This window comes from Rutilus rutilus (assembly GCF_951802725.1).
Source record: "Rutilus rutilus genome assembly, chromosome: 24".
In the NCBI taxonomy this organism is placed as follows: domain Eukaryota; kingdom Metazoa; phylum Chordata; class Actinopteri; order Cypriniformes; family Leuciscidae; genus Rutilus; species Rutilus rutilus.
This window is the reverse complement of record NC_140228.1, coordinates 16674189-16698576: the sequence shown is the minus strand read 5'-3', so window position 1 is coordinate 16698576 and position 24388 is coordinate 16674189. Positions and strand designations below refer to the sequence as shown.

At 36.3% G+C, this 24388-nt stretch overlaps 1 protein-coding gene across 1 annotated transcript in view; it reads left to right on the top strand.

Moving 5' to 3' along the window:
* dok6 (docking protein 6) overlaps positions 1–24388 on the top strand; it is an 84222-nt gene that overhangs the window by 38683 nt on the left and 21151 nt on the right. The window contains exons 3-7 of the mRNA XM_084398199.1: positions 8162–8276; positions 13981–14100; positions 21900–22089; positions 22369–22507; positions 24263–24371. Of these exons, the coding sequence (XP_084254325.1) occupies positions 8162–8276; positions 13981–14100; positions 21900–22089; positions 22369–22507; positions 24263–24371 (673 nt within the window). The remainder of the gene's footprint in view (positions 1–8161; positions 8277–13980; positions 14101–21899; positions 22090–22368; positions 22508–24262; positions 24372–24388) is intronic.

Here is a 24388-nt window from a genome sequence, read left to right as displayed (position 1 = left end):
TTTGTTCATATTTGATGTTCATGATATTCCGATTTGAACTCGTTGATGTAGTATGTGCTCAATTGGATTAGTGTATTATGTATGTAAAACATTTTTAATCAATTGATAGGTATATTTATTTTTTAATAATAATAGATACATCTGATCTTAACATTAGGGATGCACGATATATCGGCCACCATATAGGTTTCGGCCGATGTTCATTTTTAATGTTATCGTTATTGGCCCGATAAGAAAATTTGGCCGATATATTAAAGCCATAATGGATTATTTCTTTTAGGGCTGCACTATTAATCACATTTCTAACCGCAATTACGATTACGGAATCGCAATTACGATAACTCTTCACTTGCATGCGTAAATGCGGCAGCGCGCGCTGTATATAAAGCGCAAAAGAAAGTACGAGCAAGCAACGTCGTTACGTTGTAAGTTAGTAAGTCACGAAATAAAAGTAAAATGCCAATAAATCATGTTACTGGTACGTCATGTGTTAGCTGAGAATGGTTTGCAAGTTTGCATGCAGGTAGGATGTTCATTCTATTCATCAGGAGCAGTTTCCATGTTCCATTAACAGATCTTGTTAGTATTGTGTATTCACCATGGTAACTGTTTTTTCCATAACCTTTCACTTTGGGTTATTTTGTATATTTTTAAATGACTGGTGGCTCATACCAACATTGTATTAACAAAAACTAGTTTGGGACTGATATTTAATAGCTTAACCTCATAGGCCTACTGTTTATTTATCAGTATTAGTCATATTCTTACAATATATGTGTATGTTAAGAAAAGGGGGACAGTACTTGTGTGTGTGTGTGTGTGTGTGTGTGTCAACAATTTTTGTGTAAACAAATTTATTATAATAGGCCTATATAATTCCAAATTGTAGTTATCAAAATGGGTCACTACTTGATGACCTTGGGGAAATGTGGGTCCCATGGTCAAACGAGATGAGAACCACTGGTATAAAGCTATTCAAAACATCATGCAATGTAAATTGTGACAATCGTAATTAACAATTTCACAGGAATAATCGACAGTTATGATTTTTGTCATAATCGTGCAGCCCTATTCAGCTGAGAAACTGCAGATGCGCAATGCTCGCCGTGATGGTTTTGAATTGCTTGAAATATGATTGGAATCACTTCAAAAAAGGAAGATACAGTTCAGTGCAACATGTGCAGCGCAAGTCTGTCATATAGGCTACATAAAATTATAATGAGTACATTATAATTGTGTGCTTGGGACATGGCTTTTAATGGTGAGGCTTTTGTTTTTGTAATAAAGCTCGTAAAAATGATATAAATTTTTTTTATATAAAAATCACCTGTAGGGTAGTGACCTCAATAAGCCAACTTTTTTTCAAAGGAAATAAACAGTCGTTACTGTTATTATAACTCTTATTTGGAGCCAATTTCATGTTCAGTTTTTGAGATATTATGATCGAGTGTTGCTGTTGAACACTGTTCCAGATTTGTGCTGTTTGATAAGCTGTTCATCACTATTTATCTGGTGGAAAAACTGGGTGTTGACAATCATTTGAAAATTAAGAGATTAATAAATTGAATGCAACCGTATATGTTTTTTTAAACCAATATTCTGTATTAAAAAAAAATGGACATCTTGAATATCTGCAGCTAGTGCATAACACTTTTTGACAAAACTGTTTCTGACAAAATACTGGTATTCTGGTTAATACTCACTTTATTGGAAGACTTCAAATATCTATAAGAAAACATGGGAAATAATAGCATCACTTTATTTAACAGTGTAATTTTAGTATTATTTATGCACCGTAGTATTACTATTTTGCATTGGTTTTTGTTTTTATATTTTCATTTTTTATTTAATTTTAAATTCATTTTTAATCATTTGTGCTTTTTGCCATTTTTATTATCTTTTTATAGCTCTATTTAGCTTTAATTTATTTTTATTTCAGTACTTCAACTTCAACTTATTTCAGCAAGTTGGCAAAGTAACATTTCTTATTTTCGCATCATCCATTCACTGTGATGCTCTCAAGCTGGAGAAGTTCTTTCAAAGCCTTGGCTTGAGCAAACCCTTCATCAGACTGAAATACCTTGAACCCACACTCAAGCACAACACAAACACAAACACATTCAGATTCAAACACCTTACCTGTTGCCACAGGCAAAGCATATACTCTCAAACCAAGAAATGCCACCGGCTATGCTGAGAGGTGAGGTGTAGCGTCTGCTGTCTCGACTACATTTTAACTATTTTAACAGAGCTCGGAAGAAGTGTTGGTAAACTTCGTGTAAGGTGTTTTTTTTTCGTGGTTTTTTTTTTTTAGGAGTGTGATGCTAGAAGATGAAGTGAAATGTCCCTGAAGAGCATTTTAAATATAGACTGTGCTTATTTTGTACTGTCAGTAAGGAGGCTGCTTTTCTCTGAGGTAATAGTGTTTGTCATGGATGTGAAAATATTTTAAATCATGGATGAAAAATCTTATTCAAATTCACATCCCTGCTAGCTTAATTTATTAAAGCGCAAGCAATCACAAAATCAGCGTTCATTCTTTCTAATTGCAGTGTGGTGACAGCTTAGTCATATCGCTAATTATCCCATTATCTTCCTTATTTAGTGTACTGGATGAATCCGATTTGCAAGAACATTTCTTATGTTTTTTTTTTGTTTTGTTTTTCCTAGATCAGTGGCTCCCAAAAAATTGTACTCCAGGAACCCCCATCCAAAACAATTGTTCAAAGGTCCCATGATTTTTACAGTTTTTCGTGATAAGGATATGGATTTTTACAAATACTACACAATTTCTACCTCAGATTATTTTAGAGCATGGCTTGACTAAAAAAGTATACTCATTATAAAAATGCACATCTATTTGTAAGATATAAAAAACTACTATAATAGATACTTTATAGAAATCACACTTTTAAGATTAGGCTTAAAATGCTGATGGGTGAATTAAAATGTGAAGCATCTTGATTTTTTTTATTGTTTTGGCTCATTTTACTGATTGTTTTGTCTTATTTAAAATAATTTTAAGTCATCTTGAGGCCATTTTCCGATCTCTTGAAGTATAATAAAGCATTGGGTGAAGAAATATGTGTCTGTGTAACCCTCATTGAGAAAAAAAAGTGTCTGTGGTTACATTTCTGCAAAATTATATTACATTGCGTCTTGCACGTTTTGCAACACTTTCAAAGTGAAATGTCCAGTCAGCGGCACTAAAAGCGGGTAGGTTGATGCTCTATCTCTAAAATAACATTCCACCAGGGCTTGACATTAACACCCGCCAAATGCGGGTCGATTTCAGCAGTGGCGTGTAATGCAGTCACTCCTACTAGCCACTTTGGCAGGTTGAATTTTATATATAATAGGCTACATTTTTCAATTGTAGTCTTTTAAAAAGGCATCTGAAATAATAAACTAAGAGCAATGTAGAGTTGTCAAAAATAAAAAAATTTCGATACTTATCGTTATCGATACATATCTGGATCGCTACCAATACAAATTTTCTGCAGAATAGATACAGTGAGGAAAATAAGTATTTGAACACCCTGCTATTTTGCAAGTTCTCCCACTTGGAAATCATGGAGGTGTCTGAAATTGTCATCGTAGGTGCATGTCCACTGTGAGAGACATAATCTAAAAAAAAAAAATCCAGAAATCACAATATATGATTTTTTAACTATTTATTTGTATGATACAGCTGCAAATAAGTATTTGAACACCTGTCTATCAGCTAGAATTCTGACCCTCAAAGACCTGTTAGTCTGCCTTTAAAATTTCCACCTCCACTCCATTTATTATCCTAAATTAGATGCACCTGTTTGAGGTCGTTAGCTGCATAAAGACACCTGTCCACCCCATACAATCAGTAAGAATCCAACTACTAACATGGCCAAGACCAAAGAGCTGTCCAAAGACACTAGAGACAAAATTGTACACCTCCACAAGGCTGGAAAGGGCTACGGGGAAATTGCCAAGCAGCTTGGTAAAAAAAGGTCCACTGTTGGAGCAATCATTAGAAAATGGAAGAAGCTAAACATGACTGTCAATCTCCCTCGGACTGGGGCTCCATGCAAGATCTCACCTCGTGGGGTCTCAATGATCCTAAGAAAGGTGAGAAATCAGCCCAGAACTACACAGGAGGAGCTGGTCAATGACCTGAAAAGAGCTGGGACCACCGTTTCCAAGGTTACTGTTGATAATACACTAAGACGTCATGGTTTGAAATCATGCATGGCACGGAAGGTTCCCCTGCTTAAACCAGCACAAGGCCCGTCTTAAGTTTGCCAATGACCATTTGGATGATCCAGAGGAGTCATGGGAGAAAGTCATGTGGTCAGATGAGACCAAAATAGAACTTTTTGGTCATAATTCCACTAAACGTGTTTGGAGGAAGAAGAATGGTGAGTACCATCCCAAGAACACCATCCCTACTGTGAAGCATGGGGGTGGTAGCATCATGCTTTGGGGGTGTTTTTCTGCACATGGGACAGGGGGACTGCACTGTATTAAGGAGAGGATGACCGGGGCCATGTATTGCGAGATTTTGGGGAACAACCTCCTTCCCTCAGTTAGAGCATTGAAGATGGGTCGAGGCTGGGTCTTAATGACCCGAAGCACACAGCCAGGATAACCAAGGAGTGGCTCTGTAAGAAGCATATCAAGGTTCTGGCGTGGCCTAGCCAGTCTCCAGACCTAAACCCAATAGAGAATCTTTGGAGGGAGCTCAAACTCCGTGTTTCTCAGCGACAGCCCAGAAACCTGACTGATCTAGAGAAGATCTGTGTAGAGGAGTGGGCCAAAATCCCTCCTGCAGTGTGTGCAAACCTGGTGAAAAACTACAGGAAACGTTTGACCTCTGTAATTGCAAACAAAGGCTACTGTACCAAATATTAACATTGATTTTCTCAGGTGTTCAAATACTTATTTGCAGCTACTTATTAATAAATAGTTAAAAAATCATACATTGTGATTTCTGGATTTTTTTTTTAGATTATGTCTCTCACAGTGGACATGCACCTACGATGACAATTTCAGACCCCTCCATGATTTCCAAGTGGGAGAACTTGCAAAATAGCAGCGTGTTCAAATACTTATTTTCCTCACTGTACATGATACCAGCTGCACTTTCTCGCTCTTTCATCTCTCCGAAAACGAGTTGAAACACAAACCTGCCTCCCTTCACTCACTTGTTTCATTTGCTCTGGATGAATATTGTTGGTGTTACAGGGCCTGAATTTCGGCGTGGGAGTGCATATAATTTTACTCATTCCTGCAGATTTGTGCTCACACATAAAGTCGCCTCTAAGTACTAAATTGAGTTCTTTTTTTACTGCTTATTGCACTTAAACAGTCAAATAGACACAAAATAATGTCAAAAACTGATCTTGGCGAGTTTTCACATAAACAGTCAGTTATGTTTTAAAGGTACAATATGTACGATTTTTGCATTAAAATATCCCAAAAATCACAAGGCCAGTGTTATATATTTTGTTAAGTTGATTACTTACAATATCCCAAATGTTCCCAACTATTTTTAAATCGTGAGAAAATTGCAACTCTAACCAAGGAAACGGGGCGTGTGAGCAGGGGGGAGCTGGGAGTCGCCAGTCAATGGCGTCATATCCCCGTTACCCTCGGTTTCCGCTCGTACAGCGTGGAGTCCTGGACAAATGCGGAAGTTGTAGTTGTAGCGTCTATCAAGCAACAAACGTTAGCGTGTTTCGTGCAGTCGTTATGGAACACAATTATTCTTTACCGATTGCAGCTGGTTCTGTCGACAAAGTCCCATAAACGTAAACGTCAACGTACGGGTATTATTGCTTTAAGTTTGTGTTTAGTTTATTGACATTGTTTATCATGTCTGGTGTTTATGGCCATGTAAATACATATAGCATGTGTTATACATAGATTAATCAGTATTTTGGCAAATGATGTGGGTATGTTTGAATGTACTTTTACAACATTTGTTTAGAACACGTAAAACTGCGCAGCGTTATCACAACAATGAATTCGACATATACAGTAACATCTATGATAACCAATTTAGTATTAAACTGTAACAAAATTCAAATTCAAGGAAGGAAGAGGACAGGGTCGGCTTGCGGAGCTGTGGGCGTATTTATTTATAAATGAAAGAAAAACAACAACAAAAAGTCACGCACACAGCGCTTCCCGCTTTCCCCGTCCCTTATATGCGATCTCTCCACGCCAATCACTGAAACAAGACACAGGTGTTTGTCATTTGCACGTGACCCACTTACGCCGCACTTGTCTCCCGATCCTCTTTCCCGTCACAGACTTCGCTAGATCACGCCCCCCTTGCCACATAAACCTTACTTTTCTTGCGGTTAATTCAACGCAACATTTATAAAAATAGAACTTTACCTCATCCATGAACATGATTTTTCGATTCCCGTCTGACTGATTTACATCCACGGTGGAACTGAAAACGACAGTTCCCATCATTCCACGCTCCTTCACATCGTCATCAAGCTACGCCGTTGTTGTTGTTTGGAATGTAGCGCCCTCTAGCGGCAGAAAATCTTGCATATTGTACCTTTAAGTGAACATATGTTGAGAAAGAAAATGCTTGTGTATATCTGTGCGTCAGGACTTAAAGTGACAGTAGCCTAATATACATGCTGCCAAATTATGAAATATATATATATATATATATATATACAGTGCTATGCATAAGTGAATACACCCATGCTAAAGTTGACTAAAAAGAGGAATAAAAAATCATATTTTGGAAATTGAACTTAATGCCTTAATTAAAAAAATTAGGAAAAATCCAACCTTTAAGGACACCAATTTTCTTTGTGAATGAATAATGTATCATAAATAAATAAATGTTCTTCCTTAAAATACATGGTGCATAAGTGAGTACACCCCTATGTTAAATTCCCATAGAGGCAGGCAGATTTTTATTTTTAAGTGTTTTTTTTTTTTTTTTTTTTTGGGATACTATGCATCCTGATAAAGTTCCCTTGGCCTTTGGAATTAAAATAGCCCCACATCATCACATAGCCTTCACCATACCTAGAGATTGGCATGGTTTTATTTCAATTAGCCTAAAAGCTAGTTTGATTTGCATTGAGAGATGATCTTATGGAAAGTACCCCATGCCAATCTCTAGGTATGGTGAAGGCTATGTGATGATGTGGGGCTATTTTAATTCCAAAGGCCAAGGGAACTTTATCAGGATGCATAGTATCCTAAAAAATTTGTTTTTTAAAAACTTAAAAATAAAAATCTGCCTGCCTCTATGGGAATTTAACATAGGGGTGTACTCACTTATGCACCGTGTATTTTAAGGAAGAACATTTATTTATTTACGATACATTATTCATTCACAAAGAAAATTGGTGTCCTTAAAGGTTGGATTTTTCCTAATTTTTTAAATTAAGGCATTAAGTTCAATTTCCAAAATATGATTTTTTATTCCTCTTTTTAGTCAACTTTAGCATGGGTGTATTCACTTATGCATTGCACTGTGGCAGTTTTTCCCCATGGTATTGATGTCCAAATTGTGGCCAGTGAAAATGCTGAGTGGCTAGTAACTTTGGAAAACCACTAGCCACAGTGTGGTGGCTACTATAAGCCCTACACACCACCTACACTAAACACTACTGTAAACCGAACAATAGTGTTAACGATTTGCTGATGCAACCATGCCATTTTTGCTGCTTCTAAAAGTCATTGAGCTCTTTTATGGTAAATCTTGTTTCAAGGGACTCCAATCCTAGCACTCTGCATTACAAGTGCAATGTCAAAATGTATAAATGTACAAATCATGCACTAAAGTAAGTTTTTTGAGGTCACAACCTAGTATTGTACAAGAAACCGCAGCACGTTTTCACAATGAACCAAGGTTGATGTAACCCTGTCTAAAACATACTTGAACGTATAGAAATATTATGAACATTAAGATTTATTTTAAATGTCCAACTGCTCTTTGGTGTTTGTCATTAGTGTGACAATAGAGAGGGCAAGCATTAATTCTCATCTCCATTGCTTCATAAATCCAGGCACAGCAGTAATTTCAAATCATTTCATTTTCAGATAACAGTGACTACATTACCTCAATGTCATCCTCCTTTCTTTGTTTCCTCCTCCTCCTGAGTTTGTTAATTTTGGTAATGAGTTTTGTCTTTTTCTTCCGCAGATTACTGAGCTCCACAACATTAAGAACATTACGCGAATGCCACGAGAGACCAAGAAACACGCAGTGGCAATTATTTTCTGTGATGAGGCGTCAAAGACATTTGCCTGTGAGTCAGGTAAGCATTGTCTCCAACTATGAGAAAAGTATTTGTTGTAGTGCTGGATTGTATCCAAAATGACTTCATATATTCTATATTTCAAGATGCGCAAGTATTGATTTTCTCATATCAGGGATAATCATTTATTCTTTGAGTTATTCCATTTATACCTTGAAACTGGAGAAGGTGCTGCAAAACATTAAGGCTAGTAAGTGTTAGAAGAGCCCATTGGGATATACAGGGATTTTTTTATTTAAATTGTGTCTAGCTTGTGTCTAAGAGAATGAATATAGCCAAAGGCAACAGACAGATCAGCAGTTAGAAAACAAAACAACAAAAGTAAGGCTTAAAACACAAACACGCATTTGAAATATGAATGAGATGCTTTACTCACCATTAGCTTGGCAGCAGAAAGCATCTTTTCCCATGTGTTTTCTCTCCTCTCACACTGAAGATATTGTAGTGGAAAGATGGCAATGTCAAAACTGATCAAAGTGTTCTCGTAGGGGAAAAAAATACATCCAGAATACAAAGATGAGTTAACACTAACTTGGTTGCGAAATGATCTTAAAATAGTTTTAATATTCAGTTCTGGGGTTTACCGAAATCGTCATTTTACCGGGCCGAATAAAGCATGATTATCCCTAATTAAATGTAACATTTTGTTTGTTTGAGAGACATTTTTGAACTACTGTTTAAAAGGTTTGGGTCAATATTACTTTTTTTTTTAAAGAAATTAATGGTTTTATTCAGTAAGGGCTCATTAAATTGATCAAAAGTGACAGGAAAGACAACATTAAAATTATTTCTATTTCAAATAAATGCTATTCTTTTGATCACAGTTTCCTCCCTGTTTTCTACATTGATAATAATAAGAAATGTTCCTCGAGCAGCAAATCAGAATATTAGATTATGATTTCTGAAGGATCATGTGACACTGAAGACCGGAGTAATGATGCTGAAAAGAGACAAGACAAGCATAAGAGACAAAACATTAAAATAACTTGAACGATAAAAATGATATAAATAGCGTATAGCTCCTATGGCATTTGAAATACACATTAGAGATGCGCGGATGGGCTATTATTTCATCCGCAACCGCATCACAAAAATCATCATCCGTCCGCCATCCAGCCGCACCAACGTTTTTGACCAATTTTCAAAACCACACCCGCCCGCCATCCATTGATTTGTGTATACATATATTTTTCATTTGATTGGTTCAACCGCCCGCCACCCGCCCGAATTTAATTAAAATATTATTTTTCGTCACGTCATCCGCCCAATCCGCGGTATATCCTCGGAGTCCGCGGCTGTAACCGCCAACCGCGCATCTCTATTACACATGCACTGTATGAATGAATAAATGTAAATGGATAAATATGCTTTATCCGCTTTTACACATCATATTATGAACCGATAACTTGCATCTAGTTTAACGTAGTACTAAATGCACAGATAAAATGCTGAATAATGAGTATTTAAATCATGCCATTCACATCAGAAAACACTATTTGTATGTAAATAGCTTTATTTAAATATATTTATAATTTATAATGAGCCTAATTCACAAAACTCAGCACTATTGAATGGCATTTCATTGAAAAAGAGACATTTGTATACATTTTCTTGTGATCATGGCAGCAGTTATTTATCAGATCATTGAAAATAATGTCATACCCAGGCATAAATCCATGGTGCAGGGTAGACAAACACGAACAGTCTTTTTTTTTGTGTACCTGACTTTTATCATTTCTTTAGCGAGTATGTGCTGATAAACCATAATAACAGCAGGTCCAAATAATTCTAAGTGAATTCCACCCACAATAATGTGGTCACAGAGACATTATTAGACCAGAAGAAGTCTTAATCTAGCACTGAATTTGTCCTTTGCCTTCACATTTTCCTGTCGAGCTAAATTCCCAGGTAGGATAGGAGAGGAGAGAGAAGGAGAGAAGGGGAAGACGGGAAGGAGAGGCAGTGAAGTGGATGTGCACAGGGGGAGCAGCACGGTGGACCCGCTGGGATATCATTAGCACCTCTGGGGTCTTCCGCACTGCCAGGGGGAGGCGAGGAATGTTCTCCTGAATCCATTTACCACAATAACCTCCCCACCCCCAACTCTGCCTCGACTCTCTTCCACTCCCTTCAGAGCCGGGATATTAATGGGAAACGGGTAGTGCGGGCATAGGGCATAAATGAAGAGCTATGCGAGATATGGGCGTACACCAAGGGTTTGCCTTGAGGCCGTTTAAATGAAGTCTTCAGTCCTTCAGTGTTGCATCTGTGACACTTTCAAAGACTTTTCTGTGCTTGTTTGTTGGTAATGTGTCCTGCTGTATTAGATCACCTTGTTGTCCTTGGGAGTAAATCACCTTTGTGTCAGTGTGGACCTCAGGCGCGTGTGTGAGTGTGCTAAACTCTCCTTGTGGCTCTTTTAATTTTGGCACAGGTACATGTCCACGAGCCGCCCCCTCTCGAACTTCCCCTTTCCCACTAACTCCGGCCATATGGAGCTTGTGTCCCTCACATGTCCGCCACATGTAGGGACTCGACCTCCCTTGATCCTTCACTTCCACTTCCTCACCTCCCTCTGAGTCTGTCAGGTTATGCTTGTGCTGATCTGACCCTTTTCTTCTCTCTCACTTTCTCTCTCTCTCTCTATGAGGGCTGTGATTTATAACTAATTTGAATAAAGATTTCACAATTTGCTTAATGTTTGCTCTCAATGTGCAAATTAATTTTTTTTATAATGTATACATTTTGCACCCATAAACAAATGAGCCCTAAAATAAATTAAAATCTAGAAATATATAAGTATAATTATAAACCGGTCAAAGGTTTTGGGGTCGTTATGATTTAAAAAAAATAAAAAAATATTTAATGAATGCATTAAATTGATCAAAAGTGACAGTAAAGTATCTTTTACATTGTTACAAAATATTTACATATAAAATAAATGCTGTTCTTTTGAACTGGAGTAGTGGAGTAATGATGCTTTGAAAATAGAAAACCATTTTAATAATATTTCACAATATTACTATTGTGCAAATAAATGCAGCCTTGGTAAGCATATTAGATTTCTTTCAAAAACATTAACAAATCTTACTGACCCCAAACTTTTGAATGTTAGTGTAGATATTCCTAATATAAAAATTCAGTAGAGCATGACATTAGCAATGCAAAGGTCTTGAATATGTTTTCAGGGAGTGCATGAAAAAAAGAAGAAGTATACCTTCTATAAGATGTTTGGTCACATGCATAAATGTTAATTTAAAACTTACATTTGATGTTTAACAATGAATATTGATGCTCTACTTTGCTAAATGAAAATGCTCACCGTATAAAAATAAAGCAGCAAAATGTAATTAAAATTTCCCCTCCCAACGCATTTTTCAGTGCTTTAAAGTGGCTTCACCTTCTCAATGCAGGGCCCAGAGACCCTACAGATCGATGAAATTCATCGACGATTATTTTCATTATCAATTTGATGTTGCCACATTAATCTATTTTCATCCATCCTGACCCATTTTCGTAGTTCTTCTCATTCCCCGTGCTCTGAGTGAACCATTAAGCATGTGAAGATGTTGTGCTGTAAAGTGCTGTGATTCCACCGGGCATCTTTGTGTTTGTGCACATAGCTGCCTGAGCACTTGAGAGTTTGCCATGCTGATGAAGTATTTGTTTATCCAATTATCCACTCAGTGGGCCCAAAAGTGTGTTTGAATTTAGACACACTTAAAGGTCACCGTCTCAGGAGAGAGGCCATGCAAAAACTCCAACAAAAAGCTTGTATAAAAAAGGAGACAATGTAGACAATGATTTGTTTGTGATTGAATACATTTAGATGTAGATAATCCAAGGCATTGTGGTGTTATTTCCAGCTTTTGGATCTGTGTGCACAACTTATCTGAACTTATTTGATAGGACTTTATTGTACTATTCACTAATGCATTTGGCACTCTTTTTTTTCTTTTCTGATTGAATATTTTGAATGGTGCCTGCTCACATTACTCAATCAAGCAAAATTAAAATGTGAATAGACATACAGTATTCATTTTAAGCTTCAATTACTACAGCTTAAATATACTTAGGGAAACATCAACAGCCATTGTTATTCAAACTACTTCCGCTGAATACGCAAACTCGACCAGGTCACGAACTGCTTGCCGCATAATTAGACAAATCTTATCTCATAATGTTGAGCTTTCAAACCCATGTCACAAGGAGAAGTGGTGTGGACGGAGCTCATTTTGTAGTTGCCGTAGTCATAATTAGTTCTCCCTTTGTGTCATTGTGCTTAAATGCAAAGGTGCTTTTGAGTGGATGTTCGTTTGCAAGGTTTACTCATTAGAATGATTCTGTTCAGAGTCTTGAGAGCTTTTCAAGAATTCCATAAGCTAACTGCCAAGAAAACAAAACAAGAAGTCATATAAATACATGCAAGTGGCTTACTCAACATGCTCGACTCCTACAGAATGCTATTTGTGTTTTTCTTTTGTGTGCACACAGGGGCCAAAATAACTATTGCAACACCTGCCAATAATGTGTAAACTGAGAAAATGTGCCATCCATAAATATTTTATTTTACTGTGCATTAAGCTCCTGCATTATTTATGTGTATAACTATAAATATATCACTTTATACACTAGCAGTTAACAGTTTGGAAGAATTACCATTTTTGTGTGTTTTTGAAAGAAGTCACCAAGAAGTTATGCTCACCAAGACTGCATTTTTAATAATAATAATAATAATAAAAAAACAGTAAAACAGTAATATTATAAAATATTATTACAATTTAAAATACTTGTTAAAAACATTTATAATGTTACAAAAGATTTCTATTTAAAATAATTCCATTTCAAATGTCCATTAAAAAAAAATGTATCCTGGTTATCGCAAAAAATATTAAGCAGCAAAAACTGTGTTGTGCCAAACAGCATTTTATTGAGCAATCTAGAGTGATGGCTGCAAAAAAATTCAGCTTGGCCATCAGAGAAATAAATTGCATGTTAAAATATATTAAAATAAAACAATAATAATTATACAATATTACTGTTTTTACTGTATTTTTGATCAAATAAATGCAGCCTTGATGAGCATAAGAGACTTCTTTCAAAAACATTAAAAAAATCGTATTATTCCAAACTTTTGACCATAGTATATAACATAACTATATAAATATCCATTTATATATGAGTGTAAGTGTAATAAATGGTAAAGTTCACAAAAAAAAAAAGAAAACCTGTCATCATTTTCCCTCATGTTGTTGAAACCTGTATGAATTACTTTCTTTCTTCCATCATTGCACTTCCTAAAAATGTTCAGTAACTGTGTTTTCTTACTCGACAGCCGGTTTTTACTCACATTTGGCACTTGGCGAGTATTTTTAGACTGTGTCCAAACCTATAAACTTGCCTGTCTGTCTGTCACTTCTGTATGTCTGGACATGTCTGCTGGCTATTTTAGTTTTAAAACACAAATCTCTTGTAACATTAAACATTCAATAAATATTCATAGAAAGGCTAAGCCGGTCAATGATGACTAGAAAAATAACATTCATCACCAATGTAGCCTTCGCAGATTGCTTGTTTTGTGCATTAGTGCTGAATCTGTAAATGCGTTTTTCTTCTACTCGTTCCCTGTTTGCTGCTGTCTCTTCAGTTAATGCTCTTGTATGTTTGCATATAAACATGATGATATGGATGTGTGTGTCCACAGAGCTGGAGGCTGAAGAGTGGTGGAAGTTATTGTGTTTGGAGTGTCTGGGCAGCAGACTTAATGACATCAGCCTGGGAGAACCGGACTTGTTAGCAGCAGGGGTGCAGAGGGAACAGAACGGTCAGTATCCAATTAGAGCCCAGCTTTTTTGGGTGATTTTTACTCTTGTCCTCCCTAAATGATTCTATTACAAGGACCAAATGTGTTTGTTAAACACAGTCCCTCCAGGTCTGTTCTCATGTTTATAAATGATCTGCTCTGGCCAAGGATCTTTACTAAGCACTAATGGGTACTACCATGCATCAGAGCATCGGCTCATAATGAAGCTTGTCATAGAGATGGATGAGATTATGACGCAGAAGAAAGCTGGATGAATGCGTATAGCACCTCTAAAAAAAAAATTCACTTAAGAAAATGAGTGATAATCTTTAGTGAATTCAATTTGTTTCCTTCTAGAATGAATGGCAATGTTTTAAATTTAAAGTTACATTTTAAAGCCGTGGTTCTAAACTGGTTTTGCTTTCGGACCCAGATTTTACGTTGGAGATCAAGTGACACCCAAAACTGTTCACTGTACAAAAATGAACAATGTTTTAAGGAACATTACACATTGTGTGTTTCATTTGATGTTTCATGCTCTTAGCAGCCAGCAAATCTTAGGCCCTATTTACACCAGGTATTAAGATGGGAAGAAAAAAAAGGTGTAAAACATTTTGAGCTTGTCCAGAGGTACAGCAGTGGAAAATGTATTTAACCGGATTGCTTTCGTAGTGTAAATGCTCATGTGATCAAATGCGTCCGAACATCCACAAAAGACTGACTGACAAGTTTAGTTTGAAGATTAAAAAAAACGTACCAAGCACAATGTTCTCTCTCCATTCCTGATTTCTAACACGCACTCACCGCGTTCTGCGTGGTCTTGCGACTTTCAGAGCAGAAACGAAAGCTGATGCTCTCTGTGTATTTTTCCGCCGTCTCCGGGCACGTTCATATGTAAATTGCATGAGCTTATTTCGTCCATTAGATTGAAAGATCTGAAAAAGCTCATCCCTTTACCTGCTATAGACCCTCCCCTCGAAGAAATCAGGACATAAGTGGTTGAAAGTTGACAAAAGAGACAGGTTAAAACACGGGGTGTAAACGGGTATGTGTCTCCCTCGTCTACTTGTGATCTGATCTACCAAAACCAGGTGAAAACAGCTGGTATAAGCAATATAAGCCCATATTGAGCCCATATAAATTATATATATATATATATATATATATATATATACACTCACCTAAAGGATTATTAGGAACACCATACTAATACTGTGTTTGACCCCCTTTCGCCTTCAGAACTGCCTTAATTCTATGTGGCATTGATTCAACAAGGTGCTGAAAGCATTCTTTAGAAATGTTGGCCCATATTGATAGGATAGCATCTTGCAGTTGATGGAGATTTGTGAGATGCACATCCAGGGCACGAAGCTCCCGTTCCACCACATCCCAAAGATGCTCTATTGGGTTGAGATCTGGTGACTGTGGGGGCCATTTTAGTACAGTGAACTCATTTTCATGTTCAAGAAACCAATTTGAAATGATTCGAGCTTTGTGACATGGTGCATTATCCTGCTGGAAGTAGCCATCAGAGGATGGGTACATGGTGGTCATAAAGGGATGGACATGGTCAGAAACCATGCTCAGGTAGACCGTGGCATTTAAAAAATGCCCAATTAGCACTAAGGGGCCTAAAGTGTGCCAAGAAAACATCCCCCACACCATTACACCACCGCCACCAGCCTGCACAGTGGTAACAAGGCATGATGGATCCATGTTCTCATTCTGTTTACGCCAAATTCTGACTCTACCATCTGAATGTCTCAACAGAAATCGAGACTCATCAGACCAGGCAACATTTTTCCAGTCTTCAACTGTCCAATTTTGGTGAGCTCGTGCAAATTGTAGCCTCTTTTTCCTATTTGTAATGGAGATGAGTGGTACCCGGTGGGGTCTTCTGCTGTTGTAGCCCATCCGCCTCAAGGTTGTGCGTGTTGTGGCTTCACAAATGCTTTGCTGCATACCTCGGTTGTAACGAGTTGTTATTTCAGTCAAAGTTGCTCTTCTATCAGCTTGAATCAGTCGGCCCATTCTCCTCTGACCTCTAGCATCAACAAGGCATTTTCGCCCACAGGACTGCCGCATACTGGATGTTTTTCCCTTTTCACACCATTCTTTGTAAACCCTAGAAATGGTTGTGCGTGAAAATCCCAGTAACTGAGCAGATTGTGAAATACTCCGACCGGCCCGTCTGGCACCAACAACCATGCCACGCTCAAAATTGCTTAAATTACCTTTCTTTCCCATTCTGACATTCAGTTTGGAGTTCAGGAGATTGTCTTGACCAGGACCACACCCCTAAATGCATTGAAGCAACTGCCATGTGATTGGTTGATTAGATAATTGCATTAATGAGAAATTGAACAGGTGTTCCTAATAATCCTTTAGGTGAGTGTGTGTAGGTGAGTGTGTGTATATTCAGGGGCGTAGAATTTAGTAGGGACGCTAGGGACGTGTCCCTACCAATATCCAGTGACACTGATATATCCTTAGCAATAATTTCAATCAAAACTTAAAATATATTTATATTGATGTCCCTGTCCCTACCAATTTCAAAATCAAACCTACGCCACTGATATATATATATATATATATATATATATATATATATATATTTATTAGTGGTGGGCCGTTATCGGCGTTAACGTGCTGCGTTAACGCGAGCCTCTTATCGTGCGATAAAAAAAATATCGCCGTTAATCTATTCTCAAAGTTGGGTTGGGAGCTGACTCTATACTACACAAGCTATGATGACGCAATCTACTCGCGGCCGCGAGGTACACCCGGCTGCAACGCTTCATATTCGTCGTCATCTTAAGTAAACACGGCTGAAAGTGAAAGCTGGTGAAAAAGATCGGTGCAACATACATTATTTGGACTTGGTTTGGATTTAAGCCGTCCGACGAGCAGCAGCAAACTACATAGACAGAGTGTGTGGGGTAGCCTAACAGTTCGGTAAATTAACACACGACTAATCCCTTCTACCACCTCAAATTCAAAACGAAACATATGATATCACTGAATATCAGCGCGCGCGTATTATTCCCAATATATCGTGGTGTAGCACATAATCTCTGTCTGCGCCCGATTTTAAGAATCGTTGTTGTGTTTCTTTTTAACTGAAAAGACGTCAGTTAGACAATATTCTAATTTTAAATTTGGGGTTTCATAAGCTCCAAGCCATAATAAACATTAGACTTACTTAAGTCTCTGCAGCTAGTGTACTTACATTTTATTTATCTGCAAAATTATGTAGTAGCCTATACTTACCAGAGGCGTAGGTTTGATTTTGAGATTGGTGGGGACATCCCCGGAAGCTGAGGCTTCAAGAAATTAATAGGATAATGTATTAAGGTTTTTAGTCTACATTGACCTATGTTAACTGAACATTGAATATGTTAATTAATTAATTCTGTAATGTTACAGGTATAACAAATAATGACAAGGAGGCAGTTTGACAGACTTATTAACTCCGCTTATAGTGTAATGCAATAATTAACTCTGTAATGTTACAGGTAACAAATAAAGACAAGGAGGCAGTTTAACAGAGATTTACCTTCACTTAACTTTGTGTCTACTGTCTTGTTCCTTACTATTTGAAGTAGCCAAACACATGTCTACGTCTGTCATTAACAGAAATGAACTGTTGGCATATTTGTTTGACATCAACTTTGTCCAGTTTGTCCTGGTGGACATGGCACACAGCAATACTGTTAAGTCTCACTTGTGCCATTGTTGATCTGAGCCATGTTTTCAGTCTCCTAAGAGCACTGAAACTTCTTTCAGCCTCAGCTGATAAGACTGGGTTTCAACTTGATATACATCTTTTTAAATAGCAAGCACATATAAAATAGCCTGTTGTCATGATCTTTCACTGTAAGTGCCCATCACAAAGTGTACACACACACAAATTTTTTATATTGTACACACTGTAAAAATAGTCTACACGAACCCTACCATCACAGAAAACGTTTTAATTTTCAAAAAACATCACTTAGATAATTTATAGGCCTACGCTGTTTTCCTCATGTGGATCAAAAAATCCTTGTCCTTATGGATATTGCCATCATTGTGGGGCATTTTACACCCACAAGGGTTTACCAAGACATACAGAGAGAGACAGAAAGACAGACACACACACACACACACACACGCACAGTTTGGGTTTGCTACTTATCCCGCGATTGTCATACATTGAAAAAAACTGCACTGTCCCAGAATCAATATTTGACGCGATTTGTCCCGTATTTTTGTTCACAGAGCTATTGATTTCTCCCTCACTTACCGCATCTAGGTTTCTGAGGAATTTTGCCGCTTCTCACAACAAAATTAAGCTACAGCCTCTCACAAGTTAGAAAGAAAAAGCAAAGCCAATCGGATTAGCGATGTGGGTTCGCGAGGCGGGACTTCTACGAGATCTATAAACCATTTGTGTACCAGGAATTGCGCCTTTTTCACAGAACGCTCTTGTAAGAGTGGTTTTATAATACATATATTTTAATTTATATATAAAATATATATTATATATATATATATATATATATATATATATACGTATATACGTTTTATATAAATATATATTAAAAAAAAATCTAAATTATTGCAAGGGACAAATCAGTGGTCATTGGATATTGGTAGGGACACGTCCCTAGCGTCCCTACTAAATTCTACGCCCCTGATACTTACAGTTTTAGACAATATTTGTTCTCAAAACTACATACACCCTTTAAAAAAAAAAAAAACATTTAACAGGTGTTTAGCAGGGTCTGTGTAACCTGTTCTGAAATAGTTTTATTATAATATATATCGTTATCGCAAGAGGCTGCAATGTATATCACAATATGGATTTTATGCCATATCGCCCATCCCTAATTGATACCCTATAGTAGTTGATAATAACATAGGCCTACCTAATGTTGCCTACGGACGGTAACAGTACAGTAGTAACCTTTTACAGTCTATGAGTAGAACAGCTTTCTCAAGCAGTTTGTGATGCATTTTGGAAACAGGAAACCCGTTCTCAAAGACTTACTTTTATAGTCATTATTTGGGTAGCACACATATTCTGAATGCCTTCGGCAGAATTCAAATGAGCCATTTTAATCTAGATTAATCTAGATTAATTTCAAAATTAATCTAGATTAATCTAGATTAAAAAAAATAATCTATGCCCACCTCTAATATATATATATATATATATATATATATATATATATATATATATATATATATATATATATATATATATATATAAAGTATATACATACAATAAATTACAATTACAATTTTTATCGAACTAATTACATGATATGCCGATTCATTAATATAATTAATCGCACTTCACATTTGGCTTAGAAATTATCCCCAAAAGATAATTTAAAGTCATTAATGTGTTAAATGAGAAGCATGAAATAGACAAAATAGCTTTAGAAAGAAATATTTTATTTGATTCAACATTTTATTACACGTAAACTTTTAGGCTACAACGGCCAAGGTTTTTATTTAATTTATTTTTTTAAGCTGCATCTGAATTGGTATCTAGATACATTTAAAGACTATTTATTGCAGTTCAGAGCTGAAATGAATGCATTTACACTGCATTTACAATTGCATAAGTAATGGGATGAGATTAATGGGATAAAAATGAATTAAAATTCTGTCATCATTTACTTTCAAACCCGTATGACTTTCTTCTGTAGAACATAAAAGAAGATATTTTGAGAAATGTCTATTTGTCTAATGTCTGTTTTTTTTTCCATACAATGGAAGTCAATGGTAACCAAAACAGTTTGGTAACAAACATTCTTCAAAATACCTTCTTTTTATGTTCTACTGCTTAAAAGCAACTTCATCTCCTCTAAGATCAGACCATCTCAGTCTGAGTTGATGGTCAGAGTTGTGTCTGTGTTTATGTGAGTGTTTTTTTTAAGCATAATTCCGAAAATCAATATCAGTTCATCTCCTAGTGCCGCTGAAGCATTCAAGCATTACGCTGCGTCAGACGCCGTGCCGTGATCATCAAAAATTTTTTCAATCAAATGACAGGCAAATATTGATTTGTTTTCATAACGAGAGCGCAATGTGTATATGATTATATCAGCTGGAGGTCAGCGAAATGATCGTTTCTGCGCTATTCGACAGCTGAGGAATAACGAGCAGATAGTTTGCCATTTTGCGCTTCAATTAGACCCTCTAACGGCGGGCTGCGATAATTAAATCAGAGTTAATTTTCACAATCCCTAAAATAGACCCCACATTACATTGCCTCTTCCTCCGGAGAGACACATAGCTTATTTTGAAGCATTAGGTATAATTAGGCACTATTAATTTGGATTATGAAGTGCACCCTTGTCTTTTTGAAGCTAATTGAGATGGTGTGGTTACTCCAGCCACGGTTGGCTCCACTGCGGCTCTATGGCAACAATCTGTTGACCTTTGTGCACTGCAAGAGCTGCATCTGCAAGAAGGGGAAAATAATAATCACGCTAGATGGCTCTGTTAAGATGTTCTCTCGCTCTCCAGCCGTACCCTTTAATTCTCTGTCATCTTTAGGCAGAGCAGAATCTGTCAGCTGCGCAAATAAAAGCTGCATTTACCCAAGCTGTTTTAGATGTCTGTAAATATGACAGCTGAATGGACTGTACCGCCACAGTGGTTGCCCTTTTTTAAGCAAATGTAATTATTATTAAAAGAAATGTCAATCAAACAGCAGTCGGCAACCTTTTCATATCTGTTAAGGAAACTGTTTACCCTGTTATGAATTTTCTTCCACACAAATCATGATGAACTTCTATGAGTCATTTACTTAAACCACTTAGTTTTGTCAACCTACTTAATATAAATCCCTAGGTTTGTTGGGTGAGCTTCATCTGTGCTTGTATCAAAATATATTAAACAACATTTCTGCAAAAATAGTCCAACATTTTTTTGACAAACCCTTCAGCTTCAGCTTCAGCTTCATGGCTCCATTCTGGCATAACGCCCACTTTTAGTGATTTAATCAATTCCCAATGAAAAAAAAAGTAAATGAAAACTCTTTTTATTGCATTAAAAATCCTGTTTTACTTGGTAATACTAATGGAAGTAAAATGAGCTGTGAACACAATTTTGATAAATATATTACATTATATAATATAAAATGTATAATATTATATAATGTATTATCTTGTCACATTATTTGCATGTGGTTATTGCAAAATAATTAAAGTGTATATAAATCATTTTTATAAGAGGAAATTAAGTATTCTATTTAAATTGTTTTCATTTTTTTTTTTTTAACAAACCCCCAGTCTTGTCACATTATTTGCATGATGTTAATGCAAAATTATTAAAACATATATAAACCCTTTTAAAAGATCAAAAGAAGTGTTCTGTTTTTAATGGTTTTAATTATTATTATTTTTTTTTATTTATTTTTTTTTTAATTAAATTTTTATAAAAAAAAAATACAATTTTTTTTATTTAATTTAAATTTTATTACATTTTTTTTTTGTCTAAAATGTATATTTTAATAGTTGTAATGATTTATTTATGCATGTTGTTAATTCAAAATAATTAAAATGTATATATAAATCCTTTTATATAAGATCAATTGAAGTTTTGTTAAGTTTTAGTTTTTTTAATAAGTAAAACATGAATTGTTTATTTCTATTTATTTATTTATTTATCAATCAAATCAACAAACATCCAGTCTTGCAACATTATTTGTTTTTAATTGTGGTTTTTAATTGTTTATTTTATTATTATTATTATTATTTTCTCAACAAACCCCCAATCTGCAGTACTTATGACTTTTAATTATTATTATTTATTTTTTTCAGAGAGATTTAATGTTTACTTGATGCCTACCCCAAACCTGGACATATATGGAGAGTGCACAATGCAGATCACCCATGAAAACATCTACCTTTGGGACGTCCATAATGCCAGAGTCAAGCTGGTCATGTGGCCACTCAACTCCCTGAGGAGATACGGCAGAGACTCAACCTGGTTCACATTTGAGTCCGGGAGGTGTGTGAACGCCATTCGATTCTAGTTGGGTGTGCTTTTGTCTGAGAAGATGTTTTCATCCTAAATCCAATAGTCCTGATTCTGCTGCTCTGCATATTGATTCGCTGATTCATGAAGGTGCTCCACATTTAACATAAGCTTTCCCTTACAGGCTGCCCTTAAAGTGTACTCCTACTATTCAGCCTATTACAACAAGTGTACTGAAGAGTGTACTGAAATCTAATAGAAGCAATAATGCTTAGGGGTGTGTGTGTGTGCATGTGTGTTTTGCTTTTACAGGATGTGTGATACAGGGGAGGGTTTGTTCACGTTCCAAACCAGAGAAGGTGAGATGATCTATCAGAGAGTTCACTCTGCCACACTGTCCATCGCCGAGCAACATGAACGCATGATGATGGAGATGGAGAAGAGCTCACAGGTATAGTAAAACTTCACATCTCAAAACTCTATAGGGCACACTGGGGCGAAAAGGCATTTCTTATTTAGTATTTTATAACAATTTGCTTTGTGTATTATTCTGTAGTATTAGTACAAGCATATTTCACAAATGAGTCTTAATTGTAGTGTTCAAAATGGAGGGATTCTGGGGTTCTTTATTCATTTAGCACTGATAAAATTGCTATAATAATAATAATAATATCCTCCATGTGCACAGAAAATGCAGAGTATTACTTCTTATCTTTTTAACTTTTGACAGTTACTGGAAAAACTATGGATTCAATCACCTAATAGAAAATGCAAAAGATTTTTTTTAAATACTCAAAATTAATTACTGTTCAAAATTTGGGGGTCAGTAAGATTTTGTTTTTGTTTTGTTTTTTAAAATAAATTAAGACTTTTATTTAGCAAGGACATATTAAATTGCTAAAAGTGAAATTTTTAATGTTATAAAAGGTTTTTATTTCAAATAATAATAATAAAGCAACTGTTTTTAACATTGATAATAAGAAATGTTTCTTGAGCGCCAAATCAGCATATTAGAATGATTTCTGAAGGATCATGTGACACTGAAGACTGGAGTAATGATGCTGAAAATTCAGCTATCACAGGAATAAATTACTTTTCAAAATATATAAAAATAAAAAAACAGGTATTTTAAATTGAAATAATATTTCACAATATTACTGTTTTAAATGCAGACTTGATAGGCAAAGGGGGCTTCCAAAAACATAAAAACAAAACAAAAAATCATTAAAAGTTTACTGACCCCAAACTTTTGAATGGTATTGTATATGTGATTATTTCAGAGATTCAAAGATTTAAAAAATAAAATAAAAATACCTTAGATCAGATGTGGATCAGGATTGCATCTTGTTACTTGATTAGGATTCCTCTAAGGTTTCCCATGTCCTTGCTTGTACAGCACGCATATCACAGAACACTGTTGGTCAAATACCTTCAAAAATGATGCACTCATGTCTTCCAATATCTCAGCTGGTAAAACATGACGTTATTAGCAACATCAAGGTCAAGAGTTTGATTCCCAAGAACACGCATACTGATAAAAATCATACCTTCAGCTGCAGCTGAAGTCGCTTTGGATAAAAGCGTCTACCAAATATGTACATGTAAATGGATTAGAGACGCAAGATAACAACAGAAATAACAGCCTGAAGAGGTTTTCATCATTCAAAGCTTTCTGCATCTAAACCGTGATGCCTTGAAATGTGATCTTGCCATTATTATTGTCAGCATATCACTGAAAGCACATTTTGGATATTTCTCTGTAACCTCCTGAAGCTAGCGAGGTTGATGAATCGTTCAGTCGCCTGGCGCGGATGGTCTTTCCTGCACTATTTAAATCTGGCTGGCAGTGAATCTGTGCTGTCATCTCTAAGGCCTTCAGTGGAGGCTGATAAAACTTGACCATATGGCCCTCCGCTCAGATCTCGCATTCAGGTCCCCTGCCAAAAAATGCTGCTTGCTCTGAAATCTTGATCTAGAGTCCCGCTACGAGTATTATTTGTTCGAAGTTACGAAATTCTCTTAAAATGCTCCGGTAAAAGGCTGTAATGACATCACACTCCACCTGTCATCTGTAATGATCAAAACAGCCTAATGCTGTTTACTGCGAGCCTCGGCCTTTGAAATCCTCTCAGTGTAGGGCCTTTCCGAGTAATTTGACTGGAAATATAAGCAATGTAACCCAATGATTTTCTGCTCTGCCTCACAGACTCTTTCAAACGAGAGCACATTAACAAAGTCGATATCTCTCCCGCGAAGCGCTTACTGGCACCACATCACGCGTCAGAACAGCGTGGGAGACATCTGCAATTACCAAGGTAAGACAGAGCTCTTT